Raw genomic sequence first — 19,421 nt, forward strand, 5'->3', positions numbered from 1 at the left:
CTCTCTCTTTCAATCACTTTTCTATATCTCATTCTCTTCCTTCATTTTCCTCTTTCTATATTTCTCATTTACACAATCCCAATCTCTATCTCTCATTTTCGCTATCTCTCTGTTGCTCTGCCTCCAGTTTTCCCCTTCCACATATCTCTCGCTCTCTCACACCCCCAATTACTCTCTGTTTATTTTCTTATTCCATAGCAGCTGTAGTCTTATAATCGCCTTTCTATGCAATTCACAATACTGCATTCATTTTACTGCATTCACATACATTTTCATTCATCACGCTCCACTTGAAGAGCGATAGCAATCCCGTACTCTAGGTGGGCAGCTCCATCAATTGGCAACACATTCAGACACTTTCAATTTGGCATCTGTCTGTCGGTCTGTCCGTCTGTCTGTTAGCTGCTTATTGTTATTACGTCTGCTGTCAGACCTAAGTGAAGGTGGCGAGAGCGAAAGCCACAGTAAAATTAAATTAACAACTGTAAAAGTAAATATTCGAGAGTAAAGGATGCATTACGAATGGTCCAAATGGTTTTGTAGCTACACTAAAAATAGAAATGCGATTTCTGCGCAATGAAATCGAAAAGTTCATAAAATTTAATGAAATGAAACCTTAACAACTAGAATAGAGAGCCAGAAGGCGAGACAAAGAGTGTGTGAGAGAGAGAGAGAGAGGCAGATGGCAGTGTAGCTAATGGCAGGAGACGCGCTTCTTGGAGTAAATAAAAATGAAAATAAAGAAATATTTATCCTTTGAATAACATTTTTGTGAAGTCTAAGAGACAGAGAGAGAGAGAGAGAGAAAGAGAGAGAGAGAGAAAGCGAGAAAGAGGAAGAGAGAGATAGATAAATATAGATTAGCTATTCTAAACTGAGAGCTCAGAAATTACTTCTATAGAGATTATTTCATTTGCCTTCCACTCTTCAAATATATTTTAAGTAATATTTATGTGCCTTAGTTTTTTTTTTTGTTTTGTTTTTTTTTTTTACTTGGTTGGTTTTTCCTTTGGTCACCAATTAATTTTTATTTATGTGCTTTGCGTTTGTTAGCTGTGTATTTTCTTCTTCTTCCGCTTTTTTTTGTATTTTTAATTTTGTGTGTCCCCTTATCAAACAAACAGTTGGCAAAATGATAAATGCCGTTGCTTTTGTATACGTCCAGGAAACACCCCTTGCCCCAACGCCTCCCGAACCCCACCACCCTACGACACCCTCTGGCCAAAGCACACCCATTTGGTAATTTAATATTTTTTGCAACCAAAAATAAAAATAAAATAAAAAAAAAGAGAGAGAAAAAAGGAATGTAACAGAAAAAAAAAGTATATGAGAAAAATGATATTTCAGAGAAGCGAGCGCTGCTAAAAAATGACAATTTTTAATTATCAAATGCGTTTAATGATAAAAATTGTTTATTATGGGCTAAGGGGGTTGGGCCAGCGCTCAGGGTTTGGGACTGGCTCAGAGCTTTCTGCTTGGCCGGCACTGCGTCTTGGCTTTTAATTTATGATTTATTTGTGTGGGTGGCTCGCCTATAATAATTAATATTGCACACAAGCAAAGGACACCTACAGCCAGCACACACAATCCCCAAGGAAGCCAGCTGCTAGAGAGGGGTTTTATTTTTCTGGGGGCTGCTCTTGAAAAGGCCAGCGGGGGGAGGGGAGGGCGTACAAACGCAATATTTTCATAAATCTTTTTGCCGCGACGTCGGAGCAGTAAGTGCAATGTCATTGAGGCAGAAGTGGCAGCAAGTAGCGCGGGGAATAAGCATAACACAGCCACACACACACACACACACACACACACACACACATACACTAGCATACACACATATGCTGTTATCCCTGCCATAAGACAAAGCCCAAGTGCACCCAGGCCAACATCTTTTACGTCTTTGGCGTCGTCTTGCGCCCGACGCAAACGGAAAAAAATTAAAAGTATTTCTCGAATTATTGTTAATGATGATTAAAAATATGTGTACCTACATAATACACAGCACACCTCAGCACACACACACACACACACACGACTTCCACTGCGGCTGGGCGTAATCACAAACGAATTTCCGCGGCCTGGCAACGTTTCCCCAAACGTTCTTCTACTTCAGCTGCGACTCAAACCGAGTGTTAACCCGGCCTCTGTGAGATGACTTAATAAAAAAAAATATATATATATATACATATGTATGTACAAACATGCAAATATATGTGCATAAGTAAATGGGATCCAAGACATATCTCAATGTTGTATACCCTGAAAATATATGTACATATATTAGACATAAGTAGGTATATATGATGTATACAAGACTATCCATATCCAATGAAGCAAATATATCTTTTGGCAGAGATGCCATACAGGCCCAAGGCGACCATTTGAGAGATATCATATTCAATAAACGAAGTAAAAAAATCCACTGGAACCAAATAAATTATAATTATCATCAACATACAAAAAAAAAAAATGTTTTTTCTTTAATTTAAGAAGAAAATACATGGGTCCTTCGAATATGGGCAAACCTATATACACAACTCGAATTTTATAATCAACTAAAAATATATTTAAATTTCACTTCAAACTTATTTTATTTTAATAAAAACTTTTTTCAAATCAAGTCAACCAAATATCACTCAATAAAGTTAAAAAAAAAAATATAATGTATAAATAAAATGCAAATGAATTGTAAAATCAAATGTACATATGTTATTTTAAAGGAGTTTCTTTTTTCATAGCTATTTTGATAATAGCTACGATGCTCAGATAAATTGAGCAGTCTTGGGTCGCAACATCATTAATACTTTCTTGAAGGATGTGCTCTGTGAGCCGAGCCAAAAAATACTCCGAGGATCCTTGGAGCTGTGATTGAAGTATTGACCATTGAGATTACTGCAACGGATACGAAATATATATATATAGATGTATGTACATAGATATTTGTCTAGCTCTATATGATCTAGCACTAACCTGAGACCGCATCGGTCGTACCACCAGGCGCCGTGCCTCAGTATGCCGCAGTTGTCGTCAGATCTGTCATTGTCCACATCGAAGGTGGAGAACTTCCGATATTTGGCATAGTGCAGACCGTCGCCAGCGTTGCCTGAGTAGGTGCCCAGCAGCTTCAGGTTATAGGACTCGCTCTCGCTGCCAATGCTGAAGTCGGAATATCTGGCATAGTAGACGCTCCCGTCGAAGCTCTCCAAGTGGACATAGAGTTCGCTGGACTGGGCCAGCGTGAGTCGGTAGAGCTTCTCCATGCCGATGAAGAACTCGCCGTGCAGATCCCCAAAACCGTTGCGATATTCAGACCAGTTTCGATAGAAATTCTCACTGCCATCGAAGCGACGCTGTATCACGGTCCAGCCGGGCCCGGCCAGCTGCGAGTCGCAGAGCACATCGAAGGGCTTGATGCCAGGCGCACGTATCTGGTGTATTGCAGACGAGTTGCCAAACCAATAACAATTTGTCGATTGCAGCCTATCGATTTGGATCTTATACTCCGATAGCTGCAACTGCGTTCGATTCAATTCCGACCTCAAGCTGTTCACCTCCGCCATCTTTTGCTCGTTCAGCAGCTCGCTCGCATTCAACTGCATGCTGAAGGCGTCTCGTTGCTCCAGTTTTTTTGCCAAATCCGCTTGCAGCTTCTCGATTTGCTCCTCTCGATCCTTCAGTTTATCTTGCAGCTCCACGGCATTGACCTTGTTCCACTCGATTTCCGACTGCAGCTTCTCGATGTACTCCTCTTTGTTTCTCAGCTGCGACTTCAGGCTGTCGAGCTGATCTTTGTGCTGCCTTGCCTCGGACAGCAGCTGCTGAATTTGTTCCGCGCTTTGAGTCATGTTTCGAGCTGCTTCCGCGCCTGTTAACTGACTCGCGTCAGCCAATCCCTGTAGCTGCTCTATTCGCGCATCCTTTTGCTTAGACTGAGCGCTGCAGTTGCCCAGAAGCTCTGCTTGCGCCTTGAGCTCCCACTGCAGCTGGTCAATCTCAGAGGCTTTGTCCTTGACATGCTGCCTGTAGGCCGCAATGAGTTCGTCCTTGAGGTTGCTGTTGTTTTTGTGGGAGTTGCACAGCTCCTGCTGCTGCACGATCTGACGCTCCTTCTCTCTCGCCGCAGTCTCGGCCACGGCCAGCTTCATTTGCACCTGATCGTATTTGCCCTGCAGCTCTGCCAATTGGTCGTCTCTGCCTTGAACAACGGCATCACATTGATCAATTTTCTCCTTTTTTATAGCAATATCCTGCAGCAGCGGCTGCATTATCCCAAAACATTTCACACTGAACTCCGACTTCAGACTGCCCGATTGCAGCTCCTTAAAAGAGAAACACTTGATATTACTAAGCCAATGGAACTATTTAGGGACAGCGTACCACGCCGAAACTGGGATCGATCGTCAGCATTAAGAAAGACCAGAAAATAAATTGCCTAAAAATCATTTTGTATTTAAAATTCGACCGACGCGCAAATGACTTGAAATTCAACTAAATTTCGCAATCAGCTTCGGTGGCTTGCGTAGGTCTGGAATTCGCTCTTATAAATATACCCTGTACTAGGCGCAAGTGTGTGTGCGTGATGGACCAGAGAGACCAGAGAGAGAGAGCATTGAAGGTTTGCCAAACACTTTTTAGACTAAGCATTGCATATTGTATAGTCATAATAGATACAGGGTATCTGCAGTTCGGGCTCTACAAAATGCTCAGACGCAAGTGTTTGTTATTTTTGAGAGCTTACTCATTTGAAGAAATATGTATATAATATATACACATATATACTATATTTAAATGTTCAGATACAAATACAAATATGAGCACAAACTGATAAGAAAGGGAGAGAGTGTGTTAGAGCGAAAAAGAGAGGGCGAAAGAGTTTCTGGTCATTTCTATGATTGTATATGTAATATAAATGTGATTGTATTTTAAAACAATTATTACATGCAAAAGTCTATTTGATATTAGAAAAAAAAAATTAGTTATATGAACTAGTTTTTTTTTATTGAATTATGATAGTGTTAAAAATCAAAAGATTCCATATGCGAGCTTTATTCCGCTGATGGAATGATTTACATATATGTATATGAAATATGTGCGTTGTTCATTTATTAATGTAAATTACAATATACATATTTATATATTTTTTTTATTGCCAATGAAATGTTGCTCTTATCATGCAAGCTGTTGCTGTAGCCCTACCAAGGCACTGACTTCAAGTTCAAGTTGATAGATTAATAACATTCAGCTCAATGTCAAAGCGCATGAAAAGTAAGCAGCAAATAGATATGGAGTATACATAGATGATAGCTAATATGAAATGGACAATAAATAAATGTAAATAATAAACAATACATAATAATAATATACATCATAATAGGCCATGCTTCACATATGTATGTACATCTATTTTCATACATACATACATGTATAGCCAAGTCAGCCTGAGCTCGATTGTACATTACAGATACGCCCCCTCCCATCCACCTGCTGGCTGGCAGTAGCAGGAGACTGTGGAGGCCTCGCATCGCTGCTGCGTAAGGGGGCAACGCTAGCGTGCGGCAACACTCGATAACATAATTATCTGTCATAATCAGTAGGCGTTGAAATGTGCAATTTCAAGTGCAATTTAATGTGCACCAACAGCGAACGGCAACAACAACAACAACAACCACAACAGCAGCAGCAACAGCAGATAACACAAAAGTGCGTGGTGGTTGGTGGCTGAGGGCGTGCCAAGTGCTGGCAGGGCTTGGCGGGGCATGCCAGGCTGCCGGCTTGGGGCACTGTCGTCTAAAGCATTCAGTTTGAGTTTTGAAAATTTGCATCAGATTATTGCAATAAACATAATTATGCGAGCTGCATATGATTTTTCAATTAAACACATGCAACACAACTCCCCAATTGCTGGCAACGCCGGCAACGGTTGCTGGTGCCACGGCAGCAGCTGCTGTAGCTGTTGCTGTTGCTGCCATGCGGGTGGTTGACGCTGACGAGCCAAATAAAAAGCCATCCACATGCATAGGCAATGCAAATGTGCAATAATCTGTGTGTGTGATATGATTGTGGGTAAGAGGAAGCCAGCTGATGACATGACCAACCAATTGCTGCTCGTTGCGGGTGTTTGTAATGCATATTTGTTAATTAAGTGTCGCATGTGGCTGTCGCTTTGTCTATGTGTGTGTGTGTGTGTGTGTGCCTCTCTCTCTCACACTGTGTGTGTGCAATTGTAACGGTGCTTAAGTGGAATCAATGGATTTTAATGCACAGATAATCATTTTTAGCAAAAGCACAGCCCTAGTCCCGTTCCATGCATGCAGCCCTTTTTTCCATGTGACTGTGTGAGCGTGTGAGGGGGGAGGGGGGAATGGGGGAGCGGATTCTGTCATTATGCGCGCATTTTGGAGAGCCTTGGCATATGCTGGGCGCCGTTGCTGTTGCTGCTCCTGCTCCTTCTCCTGCTTCTACTCCTGCCCCTTCTCCTCCTGCTGCTGCTGCTGCTGCTTGTCAATGACAAATGGCACAGCGTGAAATAACAGGCCAACAGGACAGCGGCAGCAATAGCAATTGCAAATTTCAATTAGACGAGGTGTTGATGCAGAAACTGAATACTCTACTGTATTTGCAAATTCAAGCATATGTGCGTACTTGACTGAGCTGCTGTAACCACAGATCCTTTGGCTAGCCCCAGCCCCACCCGTTCCATCCACAGCTCTCTGCAATGCAGCTGCATTGAGCAGCGGTCTACAGCGGAGAAGAGTCTTCAATAATTACACATTTGAGTTCTAGGTCCTTGAAAGCGAAGCATTTAATATTTGACACACGAATAGAAAGAAATGAAACAAAGCTTAAAGCTACAACAGAAAGTAGGCATAGGTGTAAAACGCTTGCAGTGCTCTATGGATCCACCCAAAACAAAGAATATAGAACATGAGAAAACAGCAAAAAAGAAAAGAGGGGTGAGGGGTATTAAGATGTCATCGCCATTAGGTTAGAGTGACGGATGCCACCAGACCCGAGAGGCTGGCCTCATTGTCCAGCAAGGTGAGCTCCAATAGATAGTCCCCTTTGGGTGCATCGTCCGGCAGGAATGTTGTCTCCAGCTCGTAGTTGTCGATTGTGTACTTGCCCTTGGGGAACGGACAGTCGCCCTGCTCGGGCAAATCGGACTTCTTCTGCAGATTGGGATACGTGTCGACATCCTCATTGACGAACTCACAGAACGGCTTGTTCACATTCATGACCATGGGACCCTTCTGCTTGGCGCCCTCATCGTAGGAGAACACTTGCAGCGATAGCTGTAGTATAAGGGTATCGAGTCTATGTAGCATTTCTGTGTAGCTCCGTGAGACATTTTTGGCTTACCTTCTGCTCATCGCCTATGTTCCTCTTGAACTCGAACTCGCCGTCCAAGGTGTACTGGTTGCGGCCCACCTTCTTCATGCGCAGCGTGCCCCAGTCGACCCAGGTGTCGTCGTTCTCGATCTTTGTGTTCTTGTCGAAGGAGTTCAGCTCCAGGCTGTAGCTCTTCTCCTCCGCTGCGGCATACACCAAAAGCATCAGCCCAACGACCACCAGACCCGACACACTAGTCATGCTTATCAAATCAACTCGGCTCAATTGACAGCCGCTGCACAGTGAGCCCTCGCTATATATGGCTCCACCCCCTGTCTATCTCACATGCAATATCGCTGTTTCGCGCATCTGTCAACAGTTGCAGCTTGTTATTAGATATATGTATAAATGTATATTTATATATGTATATATATATATCCATTATCAAATTGTGTTCATATTGTGTGTACATTTGAACATTTGCAGATATGCATCTAGTCCGTTCGTATAATTTAATTTATAGAACATATGAAAATCAGCAAACATTTCTGAAGGTTGACTTGAATATAAGCTGACCTGATTTTATATCGTATTTGTAATGTACTGACTGTTTTTATTATTATAAAATATTTTTTATTGTTTATTTCAATTTTACTAAGCTTAAATTAATAAAATAAACCTGATTTAACGCTTTAAATATATTTAATATTTTTATTTCTTCTATAAATGTACATTTTTTATTTATTTTTTTATTTATTTATATTTTATTAGGTTTAATAATATTAATATTTTATATTTTTTTAATTATTAAATTGTATTAGTTATTTTTTTTAAATTAAATTAAATTTATTTTATTTTATTAATTTATATATTATATTTTATTTATATATTTATTTATTTATTTATTATATTTTATTTATTTATATTTTATTAGGTTTAATAATATTAATATTTTATATTTTTTTAATTATTAAATTGTATTAGTTATTTTTTTTAAATTTAATTTAATTTATTTTATTTTATTAATTTATATATTATATTTTATTTATATTTTTATTTATTTATCTATTATATTTTATTTATTTATATTTTATTAGGTTTAATAATATTAATATTTTATATTTTTTTAATTATTAAATTGTATTAGTTATTTTTTTAAAATTAAATTTAATTTATTTTATTTTATTAATTTATATATTATATTTTATTTATATATTTATTTATTTTTTTTTTTTTTACTTAAATTTTACTTCAAATATTTTCGCATCCAGCATTTATTTATTTATATTTTATTAGGTTTAATAATATTATTATTTTATATTTTTTAATTATTTAATTTTATTAGTCATTATTTTTAATTTAATTTAATTTATTTTATTTTATTTATTTATATATTATGTTTTATTAGTTAGCTATTTAGTTAGTTATTTTTTTTTTTACTTAAATTTTACTTCAAATATTTCCGCATCCAGCATTTCTTGCCGCTGCACTTCCTTTATATGGTTCAGCTCACCGAATTACTTCCTATCGCCCTTCCTGCTTGCATTACGCCCCTCCGGCTTGCGCCTAGCATTTCAACAAGGCCAACAGCCTTTTGCCTGGAATTCTCCAAATATTTTATGCCAACTAATCTCTTAACACTCTATTGAGACATGTAAACTTTTAATAGCATTTGCTGTTCGAAGCTGCCCGGACTGGGTGCCTGCGATACTCCCCAGCTTGACTTGGCTTGGCTTGGCTTGCCTTGGCTTGTCCTGGCCTGGCCCTGTCCGGGTCTGGCTTGTCCTTAAGTTTCAGCGCTCTTTGCTTGTTTTATGGCCTGCAGCAGTTTTCGTGTTTGAACATCAAAAGTAATAAATTCATCGAACCAAAATTTTGCAGCCCAACTAATGGTAAAGTCAGGTAGGCAGCAGCGCCAAACCATTGCCATTGACTCCAACTCATCGTTGGTGTTGTTGTAGTTGTTGTTGTAATGTTTTAGGTCGCGCCTTTGCCGTGCTCAATAACTTCCGGGCGGAAGGTCGCAGCAGGAACACCATACATATATATGTATGTAGGTAGTGCCAGCTAGTCGTTCATTTAGCTGAACCGCCTGCCCATCTGTCCCGGTTCTCTGCCTGCATAGCTATTTAAATAACTGTCTTGAGTTGTTTGCGCCCTTGCATTGATTGTATTAACGGTAACAGAATTCGATGAAGGCAGTTAAGATTCTCTCTCTCTCTCTCTCTCTCTAGAAATATATAACAGCTGCTTCAAAGTTTTGTTCAAGAAACTGAAATGCGATTTATTTATGATATGGAATTTCGTATTGAACTTAGTTCAATTTAGCTCTATAAGTGGAAGGAAACAAGATTATTAACGTATTTATATATGCATAAAATGTATATTAATCTATATAAAACCTTTGCAGAAGAAGGAAATATAAGTATATACTGTCGATGATAGTTTATAAAATTATGTAATATATCATTATTGGAAATTCTACAGACAGCCTCTTCACGCTTCTTTTTCACAACCTAATAAATATACTAAAATATTAACAATTGCTCAGCCCTAATAGACTCAGGGTTTACTGTGCAGCGCTGCCAAAGTATGTTTAATTAAAGCAATGTGTGCAATAATTACGAGTACTTCAAAAGGGAAAAATACCAACAAAAATGGGGGAAATGAGGAGAAAAATAAAAGAAAAGTCAACGGCTAAATGAGAGTCACGTAAGCAAATGCACAACGTGTCATTTTCATAAAAGCCGACGCGACGCTACGCTCAGTGCTCGATGTTCATAAAAATGGCAGAGCGGAAGGAAAGAAAGGGTACTTTGTCTCTCTCTCTCTTTCTCTCTCTGCATGTATTAAAAGAATTGCAGCGAAATTAAAATAAAATAAAATTTACGTTGAATTAAAAACACGCAAGGCAACAGCAAAAGGAAACAACACAAACAGAGCCAAACAAATAACTCGATCTGGGGGCGTGGTGGGGGAGGGGGCGGCGAGTCGACGAAGTCCGTGACTTCATTTGCTCGACACTTCTGCAGAGCCGAGAAAACTGACAGCTACTGCCAGTGCTGCTGCTCCTGCCACTGCTCCTGCTCCTCCTCCTGCTGCTGCTGATGCGACATCAAGTGTGTGCCATAAAAAAAGGGAAGGGCGCAGCAGCAAAGGCTGCAAACGATTCCTAATTGAAAACTATTAAATTCTGTCTTCTTTATTTTTTTTTGCCGCTCGCGCTGCTACTTAATTATACCTCGCACCCAGTGAAGTGGGCCCGGGCCGGGTATGCCGAATTGCAGCAACTGTTGTTGATGTCCTTACATGCTTTGATATAACCAAATACTAAATAAATTTCATAATTTTATATGAAGGTCAACTATTTGTATATAATAGAATTTAAAATAAATATTAAATATTAAATGCACATTTAAATATTTTATATTATGATCTTTCCTTAAGTACAGGATATTTAGAATGCAGTCTTCTCCTTCTATCTATGTAATATAATATTTAATATATACTAAACATATGCAATTTATATGTTGTATGATCTTTCAAGCTGAAGTACAGGGTATTTCCAATACAATCCTGCTCCCCGTGGCCCTTTTTTTTTTTTAGCTGCAGCAGCCTTCGCCCACGCTTTCTCAATCGCGCTATCACTCTCTGTCTCCCTTCGCTGTTCTCTCTCTCTCTATCTATCTATCTCCCCATCTCTCTTATTCTCGTAAGCTGTCGGTCGTTTTTTCTTTGGTCCAAATTGGAACTTGAATTTCATTTCGAATGACATTCGCTCCATCACGCGTCAACTGCAGCCAGCGCTGGCAGAGCACGTAGCGACAGCGGCAAAGGCAAAAAAAAAAAAAAAAAATACATACATTTATATATATAAAAACAACAAAAAAATGGCTAAAAAAAAGCGGACATTTTCATTTGAGCATATTTAATTAGATGCAATTATTTATGGTATTAAATAGATGAGGCAGTAAATGTGCTGTACACTCGCGTTGTCTCCGCACTTCTCAGCCACACCCATCCACAGCCGCCCACCCTCCTTCTGGGTTGCTCACTTCTCAGCTCTATAAAATGCAAAATAAGATAGGAAGAAAAAAACTGAAAAAATTGAAATAAAATGCTAAAGAATTGCGACGTCTTTGCCGCCGTTGGTCGCTCTCTTGATAAAAAAAAAAAAAATAAAATAAAAATGAATAAGAATAAAAAGACGGAAAAAAAGAATTTCAATTCCTGGCACAATTTCTGCAGTGATGCCACGCCCACACACCCACAAGCCGAGCAACACGCTGCGCATCATTTACCAACACAGCCATAACAATGAGCTGGGAATATATGTATGTATGTATGTATGTATGTGTGTGTGTGTGATGGGTGTGGGCAAATGGAATCCTGTCGCTGGGCACTTGGCCGAAGGAGTGCATTTAAATGGCAGGAAATTTGAAAAAAATTGAAATTTAAGTCTTTGATATATTGAAGGCGATTTATTTGCCGCCTTTCATTCCCGTTCCCTGTATGCCGCAGTTCGTTTTGTTTGCATGCCACGCCCACACACCCAAGCGCTGGCCATTTCTTTCAACTTTGCCACCGACTTGACCAATTTCTTATGCGCTCGTCTCCATTGTCTGATAGCCAGCAGGACAAATGATAACGTCCAAAACTCTGGACGGAGGATGCGACTCGGTTGGCTCAGTCTGTGAACTAGGGGCATTGATAAGGCATATTGAGACCTATATAAAAGTACTCTATATAAGCTAAAATATTCACTTATATATTGTGTTAAATAGATTATATAAATAATTATTAATAAACAAGACGGGCAGGGCTATATCGACTCAGCTCGTCGTGCTGATCAAGAATATATATATTTTATAGGGTCTGCGATGATTTCTTCTGTCCGTTACATACTTTTGCCATTTTCAATTGGTTCAGTGTATAAAAAGTGTTGACAGATCATAACAAGTAAAGTTTGTAATTTATGTAGAACTATGAAAAGTATAATATACTAAAATAAAGCTCCACTGCTCATGCATCCCCATTGAGGGTTTTCAATTTTGCATTGAATACTTTCGGGCTGAATAAAGAATCTCACTAGCTCTCGCCCTGCCCTGCGCCCTTCAGCACATCTCGCTTACACATCCCCCCACACACATCGGCCACTCTCAAAGCTTAATGCCAATGATAAATGATTGCGGCGGACAGAGGCTCGACTTACCGATTAGTCGCATGTTATATGCCTAATCGTTCGTCTGCCCAGCAGAGAGATAGGGCGCAGTTAATAGCGCGTGACCATGGCATGCCAGTCAACCCTTTCGCACCTTGTCCGGCCAAGACAAATCACACACAAATTGACAAACGCTTAGCATAATTTACACGGCCAAGAGAGCCAAACGACTTACGCTTGACCACACCAGCTCGGCCACACCCAACGCCCACCCGGATGGGATCGGAATGGTATGGAATGCGTGTTCGGGTCGCTTTGACCCGGTGGCCAAAAACCCTTGTCAACATTGCCCAGCCGAAACTATTAAAAATATCAACAGACGTTTGGGCAGCAACGGAGAGGCCAATGCTGCCACCCCCCTCCCCCATCGAAGACCCAAGAGAGCTCTCGATTGTCATTTTTCACACGCTGAATTGCGTTACATATGTTCATGGTCAAATCGATTAAATAAATCATTAGCATCTTTTGTAGCCAATTTTCTTGCCTTTTTCCCAGCTTGTTTTTTCTTTTCCTTTTTTTTTTGTTCATGCATGTTTCTCGTTTTCTTTTTACTCGCCTCGTCCTCTCCCTCGCCCTTGTCCTTGTCCTTGTCGTCGTCGCTTGTGGCGCGTGTCGCAAGTTTTACGATGTATTTGCTGTGCGTGTGTGTGGAAATTGTTTTTTAATATGACCAAATGGGGTCTGCTTGCGGTCAGGCCAAGTGAGAACGCTTTTTGTGTTCTTAGCCGCTGCTCGCCCTTCGCTCCCCGCACGCACCGTACAACCTCAGCTGTTGACATTTAATTTGTTGCGCTTTTGTTATAAAGCTCACGTCTTGTGATTCGAGTGGCTGGCTAGCTAGCTAGCTAATTTATCAGCGCACCACCCAATAACAAAATGCCCCACCAAAAGCTACATTCAATTGCACAGTCTATATATAGGTAGGTGTCTTTGCTGAGCTATTGTCGCAATACGCTTACTAAAGGTTAGATGCTTAAATTATGTACAGATATCAAGTATTTACCAATTTATTTGCAGTGTTATCTGAATAGATTTCTAATAAGGCTAAGCACGTCTCTGAAATTTTAAAATATATATTTTTGTATTTTAATTAAATATATGTACGTATGGGATACCTTTCTTAAAGGAAGATTGAAATTTTAAGGTATATAGTATAGTAAATATGGGTAAAGCTAATGGAAGGCTAAGACAAAACTCAACAGATCTTGCAGGTCATCTAACTGTTCTCCTAAGATAGCTTTCCGCTTCAATACCTAGTCACCCGTTTCCGTATCTCTCTCTCTCTCTCTCTCTCTCTCTCTCTCTCTCTCTCTCTCTCTCTCTCTCTCTCTCCTCTCTCTCTCTCTCTCCTCGATCTCTCTCTCTCTCTCTCTCTCTCTCTCTCTCCTCTCTCTCTCTCTCTCATCCTCTCTCTTCTCTCTTCTCTCTCAAGTCTCTCGCTTCTCTTTCTTTCATTTTCTCTTTCTCTGTCTCTTTTTTCTCTCTCACTCGCACTCTCTGCCCCTCTATGTACTATTTTGTGATCAAGCTTAGGAACCTTGCTCTAACCTCGCTCTAGCCCTGCTTCTCATACTCCAAGCCACCCCAGTAATCTCCTCCAGTGTCCAAGGGAACTTGACTTAAATCAATTTACTATCATGAAATTCCATCTACGCTTGCTGCATTTGAGCAGTGTATTAAGAATTCGGGCTAGCTTCACATTATTGAATGCAAGATTATTATTTTCGTTTCATTTCTTAGGACGTCGGTTTGCGGGGGTCCCAAATCAGTCCGGTGTTTATTTTCTATAAATATAAATTAAATGGGTGGCGTGCAACTGTCCAATAAATTTTGCCATTTTTATATTGCGAGACACCTTTTTTGTGTGCGGCATTGTGGCCGTGGCCATTGTGTCGCATCCCTGTCGCAGCCATGTCGAACCCTTTTCATTGTGACCGATCCCAGCGAGCGGCGTGTCGTCCCCTCGGTCAGGCCCGTTGCAGACGTTGTTCTGGGGCAAAATCATGTGACAATAGTTGCTTTATTTTGCCTTTTTTCTGTCGGCTTCGCCTGCCGCTTCACTCCGACTTCTATTTTTTTTTTCCATCGTTCTTTCTTCTTTATTGTTTGCTAATAAAACGCAATTTGTTTTATGGTTGTATTCAACACTCGAATTTCCCCCTTTTTTCAATACAGTTTATCTTGCCGCAGAGCAACAGGCAGCTCTTAAATTCTTCGCTTCGAGTTTCAAAGAAAAAGGCACAGAGAATATTGCAAGATATGTTGAGATAGGCATTCTTAATAGGCGCAGCCAACTTAACGAGCTCATCAAACGCAGCCAACTTAACGCACATTTGAAGCTAGTTTCCGTCGTATTTAAGTTTCCATATCGAATTGGCTTCAATTGGCATAAAATACACAGTGTACTCCCTACATAGCGCATACGTATATCTATATCTCTGCATCCATATATATGCTATGTTTGTAATATATATATCAGGCCAATCTTTTGTTCTAGCTGCAAGTGCAAAGGCCATTGTATGCACGTAAAATACATACATATACAAGTGAAATAATATATATATATAAAAGGTAAATAAAGGCAAACAATTTCTTGTAATTAAAATCCATGGCCTTTTCAGTCAGCCCTAAAGTCAGTCAGGTGCTCAGCTGCGCCAATCAGTCACAGCCGGAGTCAACCACCGAGACAACATTCCGTCAGCCAGAGTCAAATGGACGACAGACGAACGGACGGCCAGCAGCCATTCAGCCACCCAGCCACCGATTCGGAGGCAGCTGCCGCTGCTGCCGCTGCCGCTCCTGCTGCTGCTGCTGCTGCCGCTGCTGCTGCTGCTGCTGCTGCTGCACTTGTCACTGCAGCGCTGACCCCAGAGGCCAACGCTGCGATACCCTAACGAAGGCCAATGCAATTCTGTCACTGAATGTGTAACGGCCTAAGATATAAGAGCATATATGGGAATGGCAAGAGCAATTTTAGAATTAAAATAAATAAATCTTAAGTCTTAAATAAAAAATAAATATTAAATATTATCAAAATATATTGTTATGTTTTTCTAAGCTATAACAAAAATATGACGAAATAAATCTTAGACAAAAGTATTATGCATACAAAAAATATTTTATATTATATTTTATGTGAAATGTAAGTAAATGAACAAATATTTATAAATAAATATTAAATATTAATAATAAAATTTTGTTTCTTTATTATTTCCTTTTTTTATTTAACTATAACATCAATATGACATCAAAATAAATCTTAGACTAAAGTATTATGTATACAAAATAAACATGTTATGTTATATATAAAATATAATAAAGAAATAAATATTTATAAATAAATATTAGATATTAAAAAAAAAATAAAAATTATATATAAATAAATATATATATTTTTTTTAGCTATAACATCAACATGACATCAAAATAAATCTTAGACAAAGCATTGTGAGATTTTCTCTTAGCAGATTATTTTCATAACTCACTTTCTGTATTTCAAATACATTCTATATACAAAATATGCAATTTTAAGAAATAAAATATCTTTAAATAGATTGAACTGCAATTCGCTACCTCCTACATTTCTCCCATCATACTTGCTCAGCCCAATAGTAAAGAGCATTTGGCAGTCGTATGATTCGCATTTTTTCTCGCTTCTTTGTTTTGATTTTCAGCGTTGGGTTTTCTCTGAATATTCTCTTTTTTTGTATATTTTTCCTTTTTTCCTCTTTTTTTTTGTATTCATCTTTTTGTTCAAGAATTACTGATTATTAATTCATTTTGAACAAGTGAAGCATTCATATTTCTGCAGAGCACTGGGTCGTCCTTTGCCATCGCATCGCCATCGTCATCGCCCGTTCTCGTTGTCTGTCAATGTTTTGCTTTCATTCTGTTTCACATTTTGCAGAAGCAGCACACATACATGGCCTGGCATCTATTTGTATAGCCTGGCCGGACCATAGACCGTGTTGTCGCTAACCTGGCCAAAAGGCGGCGCCGCTGACTGACTGACGTTGACTGCATTCATTGTTAAATCATTGAGTTTTTGCTGCAGTTTGGCAACGGGATTCGACGAGCGTCGCGCATATCCAACCTCAATTTGTGACGTTGTTGGACTCGTTGGCTTTCAAGTGCGAGTGTGCCTCGCTGTCCGTGTAAACAAACACAGTCAGTCACAGTAAGAAAACAAAATGTGGAAAACTCTTGTCCCTTCGTCCCCCTCTCGTCCCCTCGTCCGCTCGTCCTCTCGTCAGCTCATCTTGTCGCGCAGGACACCTGCTCTAAAATGTAAGCATTGCCTGGCTCGCCTTGCCTGAGCGTGCCTCTGCCTGCCTTGGCCCCGGCCTGGCCTGGCCTGGCCTGGCCTGGGCTGGCCTGCAGCTTGTTAGTCTGATTGGGTGGCTGATTGGTCGGGCCGGCTGACTAACTGGGCTGACGGTTTGAATCTCGGCTGCTGCGGCGTTAAGGCGTCATCGTGCTCGTCATTGTCGGACCCATTGCAATGCCCAGTGACAGTTGCCCAGTCCAGGTTCGTCCAGCGTCAGTGGCCCAACAATGAAGCGGAAACAATGTTTACAATCCCCACTACATACACACATATATATCTACAATCTATATATACATATACATATATGTATATGTATTCGTATGTATGTATACACATGGTTAGCTTTTGCCTGCATTTCACTCTTCAGTCAGTGACAGTCATACATATATTTTTAATATTTTTTCTATTTTTTGTTTATTGTTGTCCTCAGGTTTTCTTGGTTCGTTTTTTTTTTTTCTGTTTTCCTTTTCGCTCTGCATTTTGTGTTTGCCTTGTTATGCTTTGTGTATTATATACACATTGTACCTGGGCTATGTTTGACTGTATTTAGCCAGCGGTCATAAAGTTAATTTGTACAAAACTTGCAAATAATTCAACAATTTTGCTACAGTTTCGCTCCCATCTTTCTCGTTTTATTTATTTTCTTTTCCTCCCCTATTGACATCGCAATGGAAAAAGGTCACATGCCGCATCTTTGGCCAGACTGCATCTGAATGCATTTGCGAGACTATCATGAATTTTTGTTGCAATCGGAACTGATAAAAGGCCAGAGAGAGAGAGAGAGAGAGAGAGAGAGAGAGAGAAATTAAGCTGAGCTGAAAGAACAGATGAATTGAGATCTAGACAATTACTTCTTGCATGCACTGTGCGTCTCCCTGTATATACAGGGCTGCCAGATGGTTCATTGACATACAGACAACCCTGTGCACCGATTGGAAGCTGTCAATATAAATGCTTTTAAATATAGAAAAAGTCGAATTTTGTATAGTTTATTTTTTTAGTGAGCAGTAAATAATTCTAAATAAATTTTAAAAAAAATAGTTTTATTTAATTTGTATATAGTAAAATAAAAAAATTAAATTAAAAGAATATATTTATAGATAAATATAGCAACACCCCCCGCCGTCCTTCTGCTTATTATAAAGTACCACATATATATCTATATATACACACCTACTTATATTTGTATTTATAATAGAAAGGTATAAGTGTAAATGGCATTCCATAGCGCTGTCCACATACAATTTCTAATTAACCAAAAAGCCCATTACTGGCAGCGACAACGGCGGGACCAAAGTTGCCAAGTACACTGTGATACACTATTTTATGATTAGGCCAAAAAGCGTGGCTGAGTAACGGCTTTTAGTGCGTCCTAATGAAATACTCGTTACTCGTTTGTGCTGTTCGAGTCGGGACGCAGCCAAAAGCATAATTTTAATTATTACAATTTTATATATTTTATAAATGGGCAAACGGTGCCTGGTAAGGGATTGATGTCGCATGTGGCATGCGGCATGTGGCATGTGGCATGCGGCATGGTTGCCAAAACATATTCTCAAAATTACCAATTTTGTTGCTTACGAATATTACCTTAACAATGTGCGACTCGCTCTCATTGCTCCTGCTCCTGCTCCTGCTCCTGCTCCTCCTGCTGTTGTTGCTGCTGTTCTTGTTATTAGGCTTGGCTTTTTGCTACACTCTGGAGATGACTTAACACGTAGCACATCATTAAAAATTTTGTGCCATTAATGCGTAACACACACACACACACACACACACACACACACAGACAGACAGGCACACACACTCGCTGAAAGGCACACACGTAACATGATCAAATTGCCAATATGTCACACACACACACACACACACACACACACACATACACACAGACAGCTCCTCCGCTGGGGGTAGCGGCAGTCGGAGGGTGCATAGTGGCTGAGGTGGGTAAACTTATAACGACAGACGTCACACTAACAACGCTGCCTGAAACATCATCATCTTATTTACGTCTTTTTAACACCTTGCCTGCTTCCAGTCACTGCTCAAGGCAGATGCCCAAAACACAAACACAGCCACACCCACACACACACCCACACACACAGACAGAGGCAGAGTGAGCGTATCCCCCACGCACACAAATTCTGGCATCGTTCGGGCGTTGAACAATTACCAAAAGGTAATGTAAAATTATAATTATCACACAAAAGCACATTTGTTAATTTAAGCTAAAACAAACACCGAGCCAAACAGCAGCCCGATGTATGCCTCTGTGTGTCTGTGTGTGTGTCTGTGTGTGTCATTTGGGTGGCACTGGGTGGTGGTTGTGTGTGTGTGTGTCTATGTGTGTGCGGCTTCATTTGAGCCTCTTGCAAGACACAATTTTGTCGCCTAGTTTCTTGACGCTGGGCAAAACGACCGATGCGTAACAATGAAAACTCCCCAACGTAATAAATATAAAAACAGCCGAAAAATATGCTATAAAATTATTCTGAGCCGCCGCAGCAAACATGCTCCAAATAGAGACGGTGCGACCGACCAACTACA

General features: G+C 39.8%; 2 protein-coding genes across 2 annotated transcripts; both read right to left on the reverse strand.

Moving 5' to 3' along the window:
- Positions 1 to 2,681: 2,681 nt before the first annotated feature.
- LOC108657569 (angiopoietin-related protein 7) lies at positions 2,682 to 4,509 on the reverse strand. Its single transcript, XM_018110224.3, has 3 exons — positions 4,375 to 4,509; positions 2,968 to 4,316; positions 2,682 to 2,889 (listed from the first exon to the last, which is right to left on the reverse strand). Exons 1-3 carry the CDS (start codon positions 4,438 to 4,440, stop codon positions 2,760 to 2,762), a joined length of 1,545 nt encoding a protein of 514 aa, XP_017965713.2. The 5' UTR covers positions 4,441 to 4,509; the 3' UTR covers positions 2,682 to 2,759.
- A 2,265-nt stretch (positions 4,510 to 6,774) lies between these two features.
- On the reverse strand, positions 6,775 to 7,628 carry CheA7a (Chemosensory protein A 7a). Its single transcript, XM_018110225.3, has 2 exons — positions 7,357 to 7,628; positions 6,775 to 7,289 (listed from the first exon to the last, which is right to left on the reverse strand). Exons 1-2 carry the CDS (start codon positions 7,585 to 7,587, stop codon positions 6,978 to 6,980), a joined length of 543 nt encoding a protein of 180 aa, XP_017965714.1. The 5' UTR covers positions 7,588 to 7,628; the 3' UTR covers positions 6,775 to 6,977.
- Between the last annotated feature and the right edge of the window lie 11,793 nt (positions 7,629 to 19,421).

The sequence above is a fragment of the Drosophila navojoa genome, chromosome X (genome assembly GCF_054131105.1).
Source record: "Drosophila navojoa isolate 15081-1374.11 chromosome X, UAZ_NAV_1.0, whole genome shotgun sequence".
Classification (NCBI taxonomy): Eukaryota; Metazoa; Arthropoda; class Insecta; order Diptera; family Drosophilidae; genus Drosophila; species Drosophila navojoa.